At 42.1% G+C, this 16,862-nt stretch overlaps 1 protein-coding gene across 1 annotated transcript; it reads right to left on the minus strand.

The window, feature by feature from the left end:
• Positions 1–1,405: 1,405 nt before the first annotated feature.
• Positions 1,406–5,328, minus strand: LOC120930981 (olfactory receptor 10A7-like). The gene is made up of 2 exons (XM_040342113.1): positions 4,561–5,328; positions 1,406–2,971 (listed from the first exon to the last, which is right to left on the minus strand). Exon 2 carries the CDS (start codon positions 2,622–2,624, stop codon positions 1,680–1,682), a length of 945 nt encoding a protein of 314 aa, XP_040198047.1. The 5' UTR covers positions 2,625–2,971; positions 4,561–5,328; the 3' UTR covers positions 1,406–1,679.
• Positions 5,329–16,862: the final 11,534 nt, after the last annotated feature.

Here is a 16,862-nt window from a genome sequence, read left to right on the forward strand (position 1 = left end):
GATATTAGTCCATAAAAAAATGCATCAACAATTTGGTTATTGTATGCTTCCTAGACCCTATTAAATGTATAAATCTTGGGACGCTAAACAGTTATTGATTTAGACGATTTTTGGCTGATTAGTGGAATGTTGCTTATTGATGAAGCTTAAATGAATCTTTGGTCTTCATATTGATTCAATTACCAATGCACATACATTACAGACCAAAAGTTTGGACACACCTTCTCAATCAAAGAGTTTTCTTTATTTTCATGACTATGAAAATTGTAGATTCACACTGAAGGCATCAAAACTATGAAATAACACATGTGGAATTATACATAACAAAAAAGTGTGAAACAACTGAAAATAAATTTCATATTCTAGGTTCTTCAAAGTAGCCACCTTTTGCAGCAGACACATCTCTATAACTGGTAAGAGGAGACTGTCTGAATCAGGCCTTCATGGTAGAATATCTGCTAGGAAACCACTGCTAAAGAAAGGCAACAAGCAGAAGAGACTTGTTTGGAATAAAGAACACAAGGAATGGACATTAGACCAGTGGAAATCTGTGCTTTGGTCTGATGAGTCCAAACTTGAGATCTTTGGTTCCAACCCCTGTGTCTTTGTGCGACGCAGAAAAGGTGAACGGATGGACTCTACATGCCTGGTTCCCACCGTGAAGCATGGAGGAGGAGGTGTGATGGTGTGGGGGTGCTTTGCTGGTGACACTGTTGGGGATTTAATCAAAATTGAAGGCATACTGAACCAGCATGGCTACCACAGCATCTTGCAGTGGCATGCTATTCCATCCGGTTTGCTTTTAGTTGGACCATCATTTATTTTTCAAGAGGACAATGACCCCAAACACACCTCCAGGCTGTGTAAGGGCTATTTGACCAAGAAGGAGAGTGATGGGGTGATGCGCCAGGTGACTACCTCTTGAAGCTCATCAAGAGAATGCTAAGAGTGTGCCAAGCAGTAATCAAAGCAAAAGGTGGCTACTTTGAAGAACCTAGAATATGAAATATATTTTATTTATTTTTATATTTAGTTTTGATGCCTTTAATGTGAATCTACAATTTTCATAGTCATGAAAATAAAGAAAACTCTTTGAATGAGAAGGTGTGTCAAAACTTTTGGTCTGTACTGTATGTGAATGTATGCTTCTCATTTTAGACTTAAATGTTTGGGGTTTGTCTTATACCATGGAAAAAAGTGAATGGAATTGTATTTTTTTTTTGGCCTCTGTGCCACATTTAATCTCGATCTTCTCTTTATCTCCTGCGTCTTTCATGTACTTGAGCAATAATCTCCTGGCCTTTATTGACACCCCAAAAGGACCTTGCAACTCCACTGTTATGACCAACACATAAACTGCATATGTAAACCATTTGGAAATAAGATGACACTTGGAAAGTTTTAATTTGTGTTGACATTTTTTAATCAGATCTAAGATAAAGCTAAGAAATGTTCCTTTAAAAAAAGAGTGTCTCAAACATCCATAACTGTAATTTTCATAAATGTGATAGCATGACTGAAATAAAAAATAAATGTATTATGATTGCCAAGAAAGAATACATTTGCTTATAAAAAGATAAAATAATTGATATCTTGGGGCACACAGTAAAAAAACCTGGACACATGCCTTGGGTGTCAAGGTCTAGTAACTCCCCTGGTCATCACTTCCTATATTTCTTCTATATTACCTTTCTTCTCAAACGTTCTTGAACTATTTTATGAAGAGCTTGTCTAATCTCATGGTTTCTCAGGCTATATATTATGGGATTCACCAACGGGTTCACTACAGTGTACAACAAAGAACTGTACTTGTTTACGGAAGGTGACTTCTCATCGTCTGGAGTCACGTAAATAGTGATTATGGACCCATAATATGCAGCCACAGAGATCAGGTGGGCACTACATGTAGAAAAAGCTTTTTTCCTGCCAGCGGAGGATGAAATTTTGAGAATGATAATAAAAATGTAGATGTATGTCCCAATGATAAATGTAAGAGCACCAAAAAAGAAAAGGATAGAGCATGTAAGGTCAAACCATTGTAACACAGATGTGTCCGATGTAGACAATTTCACAATTGGACCTACATCACAAAAGAAGTAATCAATGTCTCTGAGGCCACAGAATTCAAACTGTGCTACTAAAATAATTTCAATTGTGGATAGAGTCCACGTTATTGCCCAAGAACCCAAACCCAACAGGAAGCAGATTCTGTGGTCCATAATTAAAATGTAATTTAAGGGATTAGAAATAGCGACATATCGATCGTAAGACATTATAGCAAGGATGAAACATTGCACAAAACCAAAGTTCAAAAAGGAGTACAGCTGCAGGATACAGCCGTCAACAGACATTTCTCTCTTTGTCTTTAATATAACCTCTGCCATCAGTGGTATGACGCACGTGGCAAGGAGGACATCTGCGAGAGCTAAGTGCTGAAGGAAGACGAACATTGGAATTTTGAGATTACTATTGGTGGACACTAGAAGGATGATTAGAATGTTTCCAGTCGCTATTGCAATGTAAATTAGAAGTAAAAGAGCAAAGAATAGAGGTTTGAAGTTTTCGAGACCTTGGAATCCAAGAAGATAGATCTCTGAGACTTGTGTTTGATTATCTTGACACATTTTAAGGAGCTTGACCCATCAGGAAAAATAATAACAAAAATAAGTATATGGATAATATAAGAAGATAATGTCTAAGACACAAGTTCTAAATCAATCACTGAATTCTCCCCTTATTATATTACAAGTATGTTTACCTCAGAAGTTTATTTTAAGAAGTTTACTCAATTAACCATAAGCCAAAGTTTTACATATCATACATTGTAGCTCAATTAGCCAGACCCCTAACATATCTTCTTGGAGAGTCCTCTGTTCCTTCTGTGCTGTGTAGCCTGGATCTCAATGGACTTCAGAGGGTGACACATGGATCTTTAAAACAACTGATCTGCATTTTCTCTTGTTCAGATTCACTGCAATTTGGAAAAAAGGGTGTTATCAAGAATTACATTGAAAAGGTAGACCATGAACAAGACAAAGACCATTAAAAACTATCTGTTGTTAATCTCTGAAATAGAGAAATGAACAAAGCGCATCACACTTTATGCCACGTACACACGATCGGTCCATCCGATGAGAACGGTCTGATGGACCGTTTTCATCGGTTAGCCGATGAAGCTGACTGATGGTCAGTCGTGCCTACACACAATTGGTTAAAAAAACGATCGTGTCAGAACGTGGTGACGTAAAACACAACTACGTGCTGAAAAAAACGAATGCGTCGACTTGATTTTGAGCATGCCTGGATTTTTAACCGATGGACGTGCCTACAAACAATCGGTTTTGTTCTATCGGTTAGGTATCCATCGGTTAAATTTAAAACAAGATTGCTTTTTTTTTTAACCTATGGATAAATAAACGTCGGAGCCCACACACGGTCAGTTTGGTCCGATGAAAACGGTCCATCAGACCGTTCTCATCGGTTTGACCGATCGTGTGTACGCGGCATTAGTGTGTACTAGCCTCAATCCAAACCACCTAGTGTAATTCTTCTCTCATCTCTCCCCCCTCTTCTATCTGCATGAGTCTCTTCTGATAGGTTGGCACTAGTCCTCCTCCAGCACAGAAAATGTGATTGACAGATTCAGTTGTGCACGTTTCCCTATGAGACTGTGTAGAGGAGGGTACGACATCAGATTCCAACCTTCTGCCTATCCGGAGCTGAGAAATAGTCTTTGATCTTTGACTTTGAACAGCGGGGAGGAGGGCTGCAGATACCTTTCTTCAAATTCTCTGTAGCCAGCGATCTGAAATTATTGTTGGGATGGAGCAGCCATTGGGACCAACCATTTCTAGTGCCATGGGAAGAAACGCAGTCCTAGTCTTTTGGGCCACACATGCACAATGTGTACTCTCTCCCGATGATAAGCTCAGCAACTGTGTCAGCAGAGAGTTCACACTGCCCCTGTGAAGCCCAAAATAACAGGATGGGGCTCCCTCCAATGGCATTTGGGGGTGCTGATTCTATTGGCTACACTTTGCCTGCATTAACTTGGAATGGAGCCACCATTGGCTGCTGGGAATTTGACTCAACTAGCTGTCTCAACTCTCCCAGGCCTATGGACATGGAACCTGTCCTCCAGCATGGAGTACTGTCTCTTGAGCAGAGTATGCTTGTTTCCTAATGGGAGCCCACACATGTCCACTGATTGGGTACTCTTGTCCCCTGGATGGAGCACATACCTGTCTCCTGGAGGGGCCTCCCTTATAATAAGTACTAGCACACTCACGCAGCCTGCAGGTCTCCAGTAAAACTTGGCACGTGATTGGAGGCTTCTTTTCACCCAAAACTCTTTGAAGCCCCCGAAAAAAAATAGACCCTGATCCAGGATAACAAAACCCAGAGAAAATTGCAAACCCAGCCTCCTTTGCTCAGACACAACACTCCAGAGCCCCTCAAGCTGTATCTTTGAGAACCCTGTCTTTAATATTGATTGGACCCTGGGCGAACAGCTAAATACATGGACAAAATATGTATAATGGAATAATGGAGCTGTTTTACCTTCTTAGGAATAATATTTCTGTCCATCCAGTCGAGTCCCGAAAATAACATGGCGCAGCCCTATGGGATAGGGACAAAGACAAGATTTTTCTCTGCTGCAGTTAAGTAATACATTTAAGTCTTGTTTCCCTCGCCACAAACAAACAGCCCACCACCCCAGCTAATGGCTGGACAGTAAACAGTAAAGCAGTACATTGCTTAGCTCAACTCTCTCTCATGCTCCTTCTATCAGTATGCTCCTTGCAAGCATGGCAGCACATTTTATTGGCTCATTGTGCTGCTTCTTCCTTCCCTATCTGAGTTCTGCTGTACATGGACTGTAAAAGACTGATCTCAGATCAAATGCAGGTACTGCTTTTAATGCCTGTGTTAAAAAATACATTTAACAATTAATTAATAAATACAGCCTTGCATTAATGTGTGCCTTTCTGGGCGGCCTGGAATCCCTTTATATCTGCCTGGTTGGTATAAAGCTGTAAAGAGCTACTTACCTTCTTGGCTTAATGGAAATAAAAAAAATGATCAAGCATGAAGATGCACACTCTGCGATCTTGAATTATGTTCGTTGCTTTGATCTTTTTATAGTTAAGGAATAAATTATTGAGTCTGATGGGATTGCTATCAAAGGTCCTTCCGTGCGTCATATTATCAGCTGGGACTTCATCTCTAAAGCTGTGCAATTACCAGTAATGAGAGTTAAACACAATTCCATAGAAGTCAATGGAGTTTATAGGATAAAACACATTGGGTTTGATTTACTAAAACCAGAGGGCCAGATTCACAGCTGAAATACGCCGGCGTATCTACTGATACGCCGGCGTATTTTCAAATTTGCCGCGTCGTATCTTTAGTTTGAATCCTCAAACCAAGATACGACGGCTTCTGGCTTCGATCCGACAGGCGTACGGCTTCGTATGCCTTCGGATCGTAGGTGTAATACTTTGGCGCCTGCTGGGTGGAGTTTGCGTAGTTTTCCGCGTCGGGTATGCTAATTAGCTGTTTACGGCGATCCACAAAGTTACGCGCGGTCGTCGCATTCTCTTACGTCGTCGCTAGTCGGCTTATATTTAGACTAGCCATGTTAAAGTATGGCTGTCTTTCCCGCATCGAATTTTAATTTTTTTTTTTCGTAAGTTGTCCTTGAATAGGAAAGGACGTAACGCACGTCGCCGTTCAAAAAATTACGTTGGTGCGACGTCATTTCGCGCAAAGCACGGCGGAAAATTTCAAAACGGAGCATGCGCAGTACGTTCGGCGCGGGAACGCGCCTTATTTAAATGATACACGCCCCATTTGAATTAGGCGGGCTTGCGCCGGACGGATTTACGCTACGCCGCCACAAGTTTACAGGCAAGTGCTTTGTGAATCAAGCACTTGCCCGTAAAACTTACGGCGGTGTAACGTAAATGCAATATGTTACGCCGCCGGAATTCTACCTGAATCTGGCCCAGAGTGTGCAAAATCTCGGGCAACATAGAAACCAATCAGCTTCCAGTTTTATTTTTGTCAAAGCTTAATTAACCGCTTCAGCCCTGGAAGGTTTTACCCCATTCCTGACCAGAGCACTTTTTGCCATTCGGCACTGCGCCGCTTTAACTGAAAATTAAGCGGTCGTGCGACGTTGTACACAAACGAAATTTGCATATTTTTTCCCACAAATAGAGCTTTCTTTTGGTGGTATTTTTTTTCTTCTTTTTTCTTTTTTTAATTTTCTTTATAAATTTCTTTATTACATTTTTTTCAACATTACAAACAAATAAATAAATACACGTTATACAAACATACATACACAGTCTCAGTATAACTCCTTCATAAAATCTAACTGGTGTCTATATTATTTATAAGTTATACAGTAGTTACATTTTGGTGGTATTTGATCATCTCTGGATTTTTTTTTTTTTTTTGAGCTATAAACAAAAGAAGAGCGACAAATTTGAAAAAAATAATGCAATATTTTTTACTCTTTACTATAATAAATAACCCCAAAAAATATATATAACATTTTTTTCCCTCTGTTTAAGCCGATACGTCGTATTCTACATATTTTTGGTAAAAAAATAAATAAAATTACAATAAGCATATATTGATTGGTTTGCGCAAAAGTTATAGCGTCTACAAAATAGGGGATAGTTTTATGGCATTTTTATTATTATTATTTTTTTTTACTAGTAATTGCAGTGATCTGCGATTTTTATCCTGACTGTGACATTATGATGGACACATCGGACACTTTTAACTCCATTTTGGGACCATTGTCATTTATACAGCGAGCTATAAAAATGCACTGATCTCTGTGTAAACAACACTGGCAGGGAATAGGTTAACCACTAGGGGACGAGGAAGGGGTTAAGTGTGTACTAGGGAGTGATTCTAACTGTGGGGAGATGGGCTACAAGTGACACGACAGTGATCACTGCTCCCGATGACAGGGAGCAGAAGATCAGTGCCCTGTCACTAGGCAGAACAGGGAAATGCCTTGTTTACATCTCCCCGTTCTGCCTCTCCATGACACGATAGCGGGCCGTTGGCAAACATCGAGTTCGCAGAGCCCACGAGCACACGCGTGGTTTCCTAAAGGGGACGTACAGGTACGTCCATTTGCCCACCGCTGCCATTCTGCCGATGCATATGGGCATACAGCGGTCGGCAAGTGGTTAATTAAAAAAGCTGAGGTTAGAAGCTGATTGGCTACCATACACATCTGCATAAGATTTTGCACTCTGCAATTTCAGGAAATCTGCCCCAATATTCAATATTGACAAGTAAATGCAATAGTTAGTTACATAGTAAGTTGGTTAAAATAAAATAAAAAAAGAGAGACAAAAAAGTGCATCCAGTTCAACCAATAGAAAAAAATATATATATATATAAAAAAAAATACATAGAATATATACATAGAAAATAATAGAAAACCTCCAGAAACAGAACTCTATACCCACAACTAGAGTTGAGCGGACACCTGGATGTTCAGGTTCGGCCGAACTTTGGAAAAAAGTCCGGGTTCGGGACCCGAACTTGACCCGAACTTGACCCCGAACCCGAACCCCATTGATGTCAATGGGGACCCGGACTTTTGACTACTAAAATGTCTCTAAAAAACGAATGGAAAGGGCTAGAGGGCTGCAAATGGCAGCAAAATCTCGGTAAGAGCATGGCAAGTACTCTACAAATAAATATGGAACGGGAAATAACTTAACATAACATAAAAAATAAAAAAAATCTTGACCTAGGAGGACGAGGTCCATATGGAGTAGGAGGTCGAGGGTTAGGGTTAGGGTTGGGGTAAGGGGGTTAGGGTTAGGGGTTAGGGTTGGCTAGAGGGCTGCAAATTTCAGCAAAATGTCAGGAAGTGCATGGCAATCTAATTCTCTACCTATAAGAACAAGCAGGAACCTTGCCCTAAACTATCTAATGCAGAGTATCTCACAGAAAGAAATGCAGTGCTGGTGCAATATGCAGAGTATCTCACAGAAAGAAATGCAGTGCTGCTGCAATATGCAGAGTATCTCACAGGAACAGATGCAGTGCAGCTGCAATTTCATTTGTGAACCAGGACTGACTCCTATATAATTCTCTCCCTATAAGAACAAGCAGGAACCTTGCCCTAAACTATTTAATGCAGAGTATCTCACAGAAAGAAACGTTGCTGGTGTAGATTTCTGAAGCAGGATAGTCCTATCTAAATCTCTCCCTCAGATCAGCTGCAGCCTTTCCCTACCCTAGCTAAAGCAGAGTGACGAGCTGTGCTATGTGCCTCTAGCTTATATAGAGGCTGGGTCACATGCTGCACTGGCCAATCACAGCCATGCCAATAGTAGGCATGGCTGTGATGGCTTCTAGGTAAAACAAGTAAAACAAATAGTGATTGGCTGCCCTGCAGCGCACCATTACATTGCCGAACACCGGACCCAAACCCGAACTTTCAGCAAAATGTTTGGGTTTGGGTCCGGGTACAAAAAAAACCAAAGTCCGTACCGAACCCGAACTTTACAGTTCGGGTTCGCTCAACCCTACCCACAACTAATCCAGAGGAAGGAAAGAAAATCTTAAAAACCATGGTCCAATTTGCTCCTGGGGGAAAAAAATATTTTTCCTGATTGCCAGAAGGCAATCATATAATCCTGGGATCAACAATCGTTGGTGTTATCACCTATAAACGTTAATAGCCAATCATAGGTGTGCGCAGCCTATTGCATTAGGGCGTGTACCCCAAAGCTCAAACACACACTACCGATCGCTCCCAATCTTCATTTAGAAAGGGAAGGGGCCAGTAAATTACATATTTACTGGCCCCTTCCCCCACTCATTATAAAACATCCCCACAGCAACAACCGGCGGGAGAGGAGAGGAGGGAAGCTGGAAGCGCTGTGATGGAGGAAGGGGAGGAGCTAGGGCAGTAGGGGGAATTTGTGCTGCACAGGGTGATTAGGGTGTGCCTGGGCACACCCGGCACACCCTGTGTGCACACCTATGTAGCCAATAACATTTTATGCATTTAGGAACAATTTCTTGAGGGAGCCCATTTCACACGGTCCTTTCCATGGTTGGCCCAGTGTGGTTTTGCAATAACAGTGCCCTGTCGCTGTGTAAAGTGCACACACTCACATTTACATTTGCAAGCATTAGGGCTGATTTACAATAGTAGTTCAGCACGTTCACTTTGCACATTGAATTTTCACTAAGCTTAGGGTTTGGGTTAAACAAATGAATACAAAAAACATTTTTTTGCTTGCATATGATTGGACTTCAGGTTACTGCAATGGTTGATACCCTGTGTGCATTCTTTGCACAGGCATCTCAGGGACAAAAAGTGAGGGGAACATTTCTGGGCAAAAGCCTCTTTCAATCACCCATGCGTTTTAGCCCTATTTATTCCTCTAGATCAGCCAGTTCTCAACCTTTTCAACACAGAGGAACCGCTGAAATAACTTTCTGGCCTCAGGAAACCCCTGCTAAACATTACAATATGTACACCTCCATATACATTAGTGTGATGTAGCTGACAATTCCACAGTCTACAACGTGGTACCCAAACAATTGGTGTCCTCCCCCCCCTCCCCCACAAATAGAGCTTTCTTTTGGTGGTATTTGATCATTTTTTGCGTTTTTTATTTTTTGCGCTAGAAACAAAAAAAGAGCGTAAATTTTGAAAAAAAAAAAAACACAATATTTTGTACTTTTTGCTAGAACAAATATCCCCAATTAAAAAAAAAAACAAATGTCTTCATCAGTTTAAACTAGGGTTTTCCCGATACCGATACTAGTACTTGTACTTTACCGATACTTTTTTTTTTCGAGAACGGGTGGAGAGGGGGCGGAGAGCGGAGCAGAGCAGTCCTTGTATGGAGGAGAGGAGAGCTGCTTCCGCTGCCGCCTAGTCCCCTAAGAGAAAGCCAAGTCCCCCTCCCTCCGCCACTGCCGATATCTAGTTGATTTGCGCTTGGGGAACATAACAGCTTTCATTTGAATAGCTGTGTGTTCCCCGCTGCACCTCGTCATGTATAGCCCCTCCCCCTTGTCCGGAAACTTTTATAGACAGATCACCCGTCCCAGGATTGGACGGGTGATCTGTCTATCAAAGAGCCGGGCAAGGGGGAGCTATTTAAATTAAAGCTGTTATGTTCCCCCAGCGCAAATCAACTAGATGTCGGCAGAGGTGGAGACTTGGCTTTCTCTTTGGGGACACAAGGCTGAATTTAGGGACATGGCTGCATTAGGGACATGGCTGCATTAGGGACATGGCTGTATTAGGGACATGGCTGAATTTAGGGACATGGCTAAATTTAGGGACATGGCTGAAATTAGGGACATGGCTGCATTAGGGACATGGCTGCATTAGGGACATGGCTGAATTTAGGGACAAGGCTGAATTTAGGGACAAAGCTGAATTTAGGGACATGGCTGAATTTAGGGACAAAGCTGAATTTAGGGACATGGCTGCATTAAGGACATGGCTGATTTTAGGGACATGGGCGAATTTAGGGACAATGCTGAATTTAGGGACATGGCTGCATTTAGGGACATGGCTGCATTAGGGACAATGCTGCATTTAGGGACAAGGCTGAATTTAGGGACAAGGCTGCATTTAGGGACAAGGCTGCATTTGGGGACACAAGGCTGCATTTTTTAAAAAGTATCGGTAATCGGTATTGGCGAGTACATGAAAAAAAGTATTGGTACTTGTACTCGGTCCTAAAAAAGTGCTATCGGGACAACCCTAGTTTAAACCGATATGTATTCTTCTACATATTTTTGGTAATAAAAATCGCAATAAGCGTTTATTGATTGGTTTGCCCAAAAGTTATAGCGCCTACAAAATAGGGGATAGTTTTATGGCATTTTTATTATTATTATTATTTTTACTAGTAATGGCGTTGATCAGCGATTTTTATCGGGACTGTGACATTGCGGTGGACAGATCAGACACATTTGTGGGACCATAGCATACTAGCTCATTATGATTGACTTACCTGAGATCCAAACCCTGAAGTTCTCCTCCGTGCCCTCCGCCACCGCTGCCATGTCTCCTCCGATCTTCTTCCTGTTATCTCCGCTCTGGCGCTGTGATTGGCCGGAGCAGCGATGACGTCACTAGTGGTCAAAAGGCAATAGCTACGACAGTTTGCTCAGGGGAGCCAACCTGCCGCAGTATAACTGGGAAGGGGTTAAAGGCCACACTTTCCCTGACAACATGCTTCTGGCAAACGTCCCCGATCCTTAAACCGAATAAAGATCGCACCCTTCCACAAAATTATCGCTCTATCTCAGTTATCAACTATGATCTTACATATTTTCGCCATCTTTTAGCAGATAGGCTTTCCTCGATTATAACAAACCCTGATTTTCCCAGACCAGACAGGCTTTATACCATCTAGACCAGGCATGTCCAAAGTCCGGCCTGTGGGCCAATCGTGGCCCGCATTCTGGTTTTGAACGGCCCGCCGGGTTATTTAGACATATATATCTTTTGTGGGGCCCAACGATCTCCCAGCACTGGGGCCACAAAAGATGTATATGCCTTGGAACGGGACAGGGAGGAGGCAGGACGAGCGCCGCCGCCGCGGTACACACATAGGAGTATTTCCTGTTTACGTGCGGCCTCTGTAATAGGAAGTCCCGCGCTGCCACTGTTCTGTCCATCAAAGGAGGCGGGACTTTCTATTAACCATTTAAGGACCCCTTCACACCGATTTCCGTCGGCAGAATGGCATTCTGACATTGAATAGAAAGAAAAGAGGACCAGGGGACCCAGATAAAGGTATATCTTTCAGAAGAGTCTCTTGCGATGTGGGGGAGTTCTTCCATGAGACTAACTTCAGAGACCTTTTGTAGCCAGGATTTAGCCTTGAATATTATTTAGGATGCTGACTTTTTTTTCCACGCAAAGCGCTTTTATTAAGTCTTGACATCCATAAGGGTTTTTTTTTTTAATTCAATCGTTTTTATTTATTTTCATCAAAAGTGAAAAACAATACAACAGTGCAATAATTCGCAGATACAGTAGTAATATTAATCAGAATATGACCATGTGAGATATCAACTTACATTAGTTAGTCACAGTTCAAATGTTTCGATAGTAACCACCATAAGGGTGACCTATAATCAATTGTTGAACGCGACCAATAGTAGGAATTGATAATAGCAGGACATCAACCGAAGCGTCCAGTTCACACCTGAGGGTGTTGGCTCGCTAGTTACCGGTAGATTGGATCACCACTCTCCCCTGAGGCCCCTCACGGGAACTTACTTCCCCCGGTGGGGAGTGGTTCTCCTCCATTGAAACAAGAAGAGGCTAATAGTCCCCCTACAGGTTTATAATACAGGAAATTCCTTACTAATGGCAAACCAAGTCAACCATGGAGACCACAGAGCTTTAACTTTTGTGAAATGTCCTTGTGAGGACGCCAGGAGTAGTTCATGAGTGCAATGCAGGTTAGTCAAGTCTATTACCTCAGTGATCGTCGGAGGAAGGGGGTTCTTCCACTTCCTTGTTATTGATAAGCGAGTTGCTAGAAAAAGGTTGATGACCACATGACGTAGGTCAGTCGGGATTAGCTCTATCCCTAGGGAAAGTATTGCAAGTGCCGGGTCTGGCGTGATCTTGGTTCCCATCATTGTAGAGACAATGTGGAACACGTGTCCCCAGTATCTTTGAAGTTTGGGGCAGCTCCAAAGTGTGTGGACGAGATCCCCACTCCAGCCGCATTGCCTCCAGCAGGAATTAGGGATTTGGGCCTTAAACCTGGATATCACCGCTGGTGTATAATACCACATCCATAAGGCTTTTGATAGCCTATTAAGGCCTTATTTAGAAAACATTTTGACAAAATTCGGATTCCAAGGTACTTTTGTGCATGGCTTCAGAGCTCTTTAGCACCATCCATGCACACGTATTTAACAGCTAGGTTGCAACTCTGAGGCCTCGTACACACGACCAAGGAACTCGTCGTAAATTAAACATAACTTTCCTCGACGAGTTCCTTGTTAGGCTTGTCGAGAATCTTGACAAGCTTTCTTTGCATACACAGCGTCAAGACAAAATCTCGTCATTCTCAAACACGGTGACATACATCACATACGACGGCACTATAAAGGGGAAGTTTGATTCCACTGGCGCCACCCTGGTGGCTGCTTTTGCTAATCTCATGTTACTGCGTGTTAAGTAAAAGTTTGGTAAGAGACGATTCGCTCTTTTCAGTCTGTTACAGCGTAACGAATGTGCTATCTCCATTACAAACGCTACTTTTACCGAAGGTATGCTCCCATCTCATACTTTATTCTGAGCATGTGCGGGTTTCTAAGCATACACACAAACGTGTTTCTCTTCGTAAACCAGCCCGACGAGAAACGCGACAAGGAAATTGAAACTCCCGTCGAGGAAAAAGAGAACTTGTTCTCTTTTTTTCTCGTCGAGTTCCTCTACAGTTTTCTCGATGAAAAACATACACACGACCGTTTTCCTCGGCAAAAAAGCTCTGCCACCAAGTTTCTTGATGGATTCTGTCGAGGAAAACGGTCGAGTGTAAGAGGCCTAAGTACTTCACTCTTGGCCTTGGAATGAGGCATAAAAATGCCATAAAACTATCCCCTATTTTGTAGATGCTCTAACTTTTGCCCAAACCAATCAATATATGCTTATTGCGATTTGTTTTTTACCAAAAACATGTAGAAGATTACGTATTGGCCTAAACTGATGAACACATTTTTTTGAGCGATATCTATTATAGCAAAAAGTAAAAAAAAAAAAAATATATATATATATATTTTTTTTTATAGCGAAAAAAAGAAAAACCGCTGAGGAGATCAAATACCACCAAAAGAAAGCTCTATTTGTGGAAAAAAAAAGGACAATCCACACTTTATTCTAGATTCCCATACTATTGTCTTGCGTGGCATATTTGCCGATCACTTAGGCCATATTCGGTTCTGTTCTTATTAAGAAAATTAATAAAAAAACAAATGCACAAGCTCATTAACCACTTGCATACTGGGCACATATACCCCCCCTCCTGCCCAGGTGAAATTTCAGCTTCCGACACTGCGTCGCTTTAACTGACAATTGCACAGTCGTGCGACGTGGCTCCCAAACAAAATTGACGTCCTTTTTTCCCCACAAGTAGAGCTTTCTTTTTGTGGTATTTGATCACCTCCGCGGTTTTTATTTTTTGCGCTATAAACAAAAAAATAGCGACAATTTTGAAAAAAAAAACAATATTTTTTACTTGTTGCTTTAATAAATAGCCCAATTAAAAAAAATATATATATATATATATATATATATATATATATATATATATATATATATTTTTTTTTTTTTTATTTATTTTTTTTCTCAGTCTAGGCCGATACGTATTCTTCTACATATTTTTGGTAAAAAAATAAAATAATTATTATTATTTTTTTATTTTTATTTTACTAGTAATGGCGGCAATCTTCGATTTTTATTGGGTCTGTGACATTATGGCGGACACATCGGACACTTTTGATACATTTTTGGCGCCATTCATATTTATACTGCGATCAGTGCTATAAATATGCACTAATTACTGTATAAATGTGACTGGCAGGGAAGGGGTTAACACTAGGGGGTCAGGAATGGGGTTAAATGTGTACCCTGCATAGTTTTTCTAACTGTGTGGGGAAGAGGATTGACTGGGGGAGTGGACCGATTTGTGTCCCTATGTACAAGGGTCACAGATCGGTCTCCTCTCTCCCTGACAGGACGTGGATCTGTGTGTTTACACACACAGATCCACGTCCTTGTCTGTGTAACCGCCGAACGCGGGTGCCTGGCGGACATCACGGCCGCCAGGCACGTGCATCGGCATCTCGGCAATTGCCATTCACACTGCGGCCGTACAAAGTCATACGACCGGCAGGAAGTGGTTAAAGGATTTGTAAAGAAAAAAAAATCACCTTAATGCAATCTATGCAAAAAAAGACGTGGATCGGGGCCACTCTGTGCAAAACGAACTGCACAGTGGAGGTAAGTATGACATGTTTGTTATATTAAAGATTTTTTTTTCCTTTATTAACCCTTTAATTAAGCATGGTATTGTTCACTTTTACCACTAGGTGGAGCCCAAGACAAGTTAAAAGGGTAAGCAACAAACTATTGTATATAGCATATATGTATGTTTGCGGCATGACAGTGGCTCTTCAAGAGTTTGCACAGGCATCTTGAACCCTTTTTTGACTGGATGCCTAGATATCCAGGTCAAATTTAGCAGTGTTAGTATGCATTGATTAACTTGATGACAATTCTATTACAAATGTACATATCTAAATTGTTTCCCATTTTTATGAACATGTAAGGCTTTTCTTTGATACAGTTTCACTGTCATCTATAAATCACTTAAAGGGGTTGTAAAGGTAATTTTTTCCCTAAATATCTTCCTTTACCTTAGTGCAGTCCTCCTTCACTTACCTCATCCTTCCATTTTGCTTTTAAATGTCCTTATTTCTTCTGAGAAATGCTCACTTCCTGTTCTTCTGTCCGTAACACAGTAATGCGAGGCTTTCTCCCTGGTGTGGAGTGTCGTGCTCGCCCCCTCCCTTGGACTACAGGAGAGTCAGGACGCCCACACGCAGCTCCTTTCTCTATCTGCAACATAGAGAGCTTCCTGACTCTCCTGTAGTCCAAGGGAGGGGGCGAGCACGACACTCCACACCAGGGAGAAAGCCTTGCATTACTGTGTGGAGTTACAGACAGAAGAACAGGAAGTGAGGATTTCTCAGAAGAAATAAGGACATTTAAAAGCAAAATGGAAGGATGAGGTAAGTGAAGGAGGACTGCACTAAGGTAAAGGAAGCTATTTAAGAAAAAAAATGTACCTTTACAACCCCTTCAAAGGGGTTGTAAAGGTAAAAAAATGTTCACATTAATGCATTCAATGAATTAAGTTGAAAAAACATCCAGCCCCCCGTTATACTTACCTGACCCCTCAAAAGTCCAGCGCTCGCCCCCGACATCCTCTTTGCCGCTCAGCCTGGCCGTTGATTGGTTACAGTGGATGGATTGAAAGCAGTGCAGCCATTGGCTCACACTACTGTCAATAACAGGGGGCGGGGCCGAGTGATACAGTGAGCGGCTATGGCCGCCGTCTGTATCATGGGAGAGCGCCCGCAAGAACTTACCACCATGCAAGCATGCTCACATGAGGGTGTTGATACCTTGCAGGAGGAGCCGAGACAGAAGACCGGGTTCGGTGCCACTCTGTGCAAAATAAGCTGCACAGTGGAGGTAAGTATAACATGTTTGTTATTTAAAATAATATATATATATATCTTTAGTGATCCTTTAACCTTTTCCCTACCAGCCCATAGTCATATGAAGTCCACAGATGGGATCTCCCATCCTGGGTGGACGTCATATGACGTCCTGGGTTTCCCGGCCGTCTAGGGGGCGCGCACCCGCGGCATCGCTCGGGACCCAGTGTGCGTGCCCGGTGGCCGCGATGTCTGCCGGGCACCAGCGATTGCCCGCAATCACAGCAGGACCGTGGATCTGTGTGTGTAAAACACACAGATCCATGTCCTTTCAGAGGTTTGCAGACCGATGTGTGTTCCCAGTACAGAGGAACACACATCTGTCTCCTCCCCTTGTGAGTCCCCTCCCCCTACAGTTAGAATCACTCCCTAGGGAACACATTTAACCCCTTGATCGCCCCCTAGTGTTAACCCCTTCCCTGCCAGTCACATTCATACAGTAATCAGTGCAGTTTTATAGCACTAATCGCTGTATACATGCCAATGGTCCCAAAAAGGTGTCAAAGGTGTCTGATGTGTCCACCACCATGTCA

The sequence above is a fragment of the Rana temporaria genome, chromosome 3 (genome assembly GCF_905171775.1).
Source record: "Rana temporaria chromosome 3, aRanTem1.1, whole genome shotgun sequence".
Classification (NCBI taxonomy): Eukaryota; Metazoa; Chordata; class Amphibia; order Anura; family Ranidae; genus Rana; species Rana temporaria.

Coding starts and splice junctions, on each gene's coding strand:
- LOC120930981 (XM_040342113.1), bottom strand. CDS start 2,624: ATGTGTCAAGATAATCAAACACAAGTCTCAGAGATCTATCTTCTTGGA.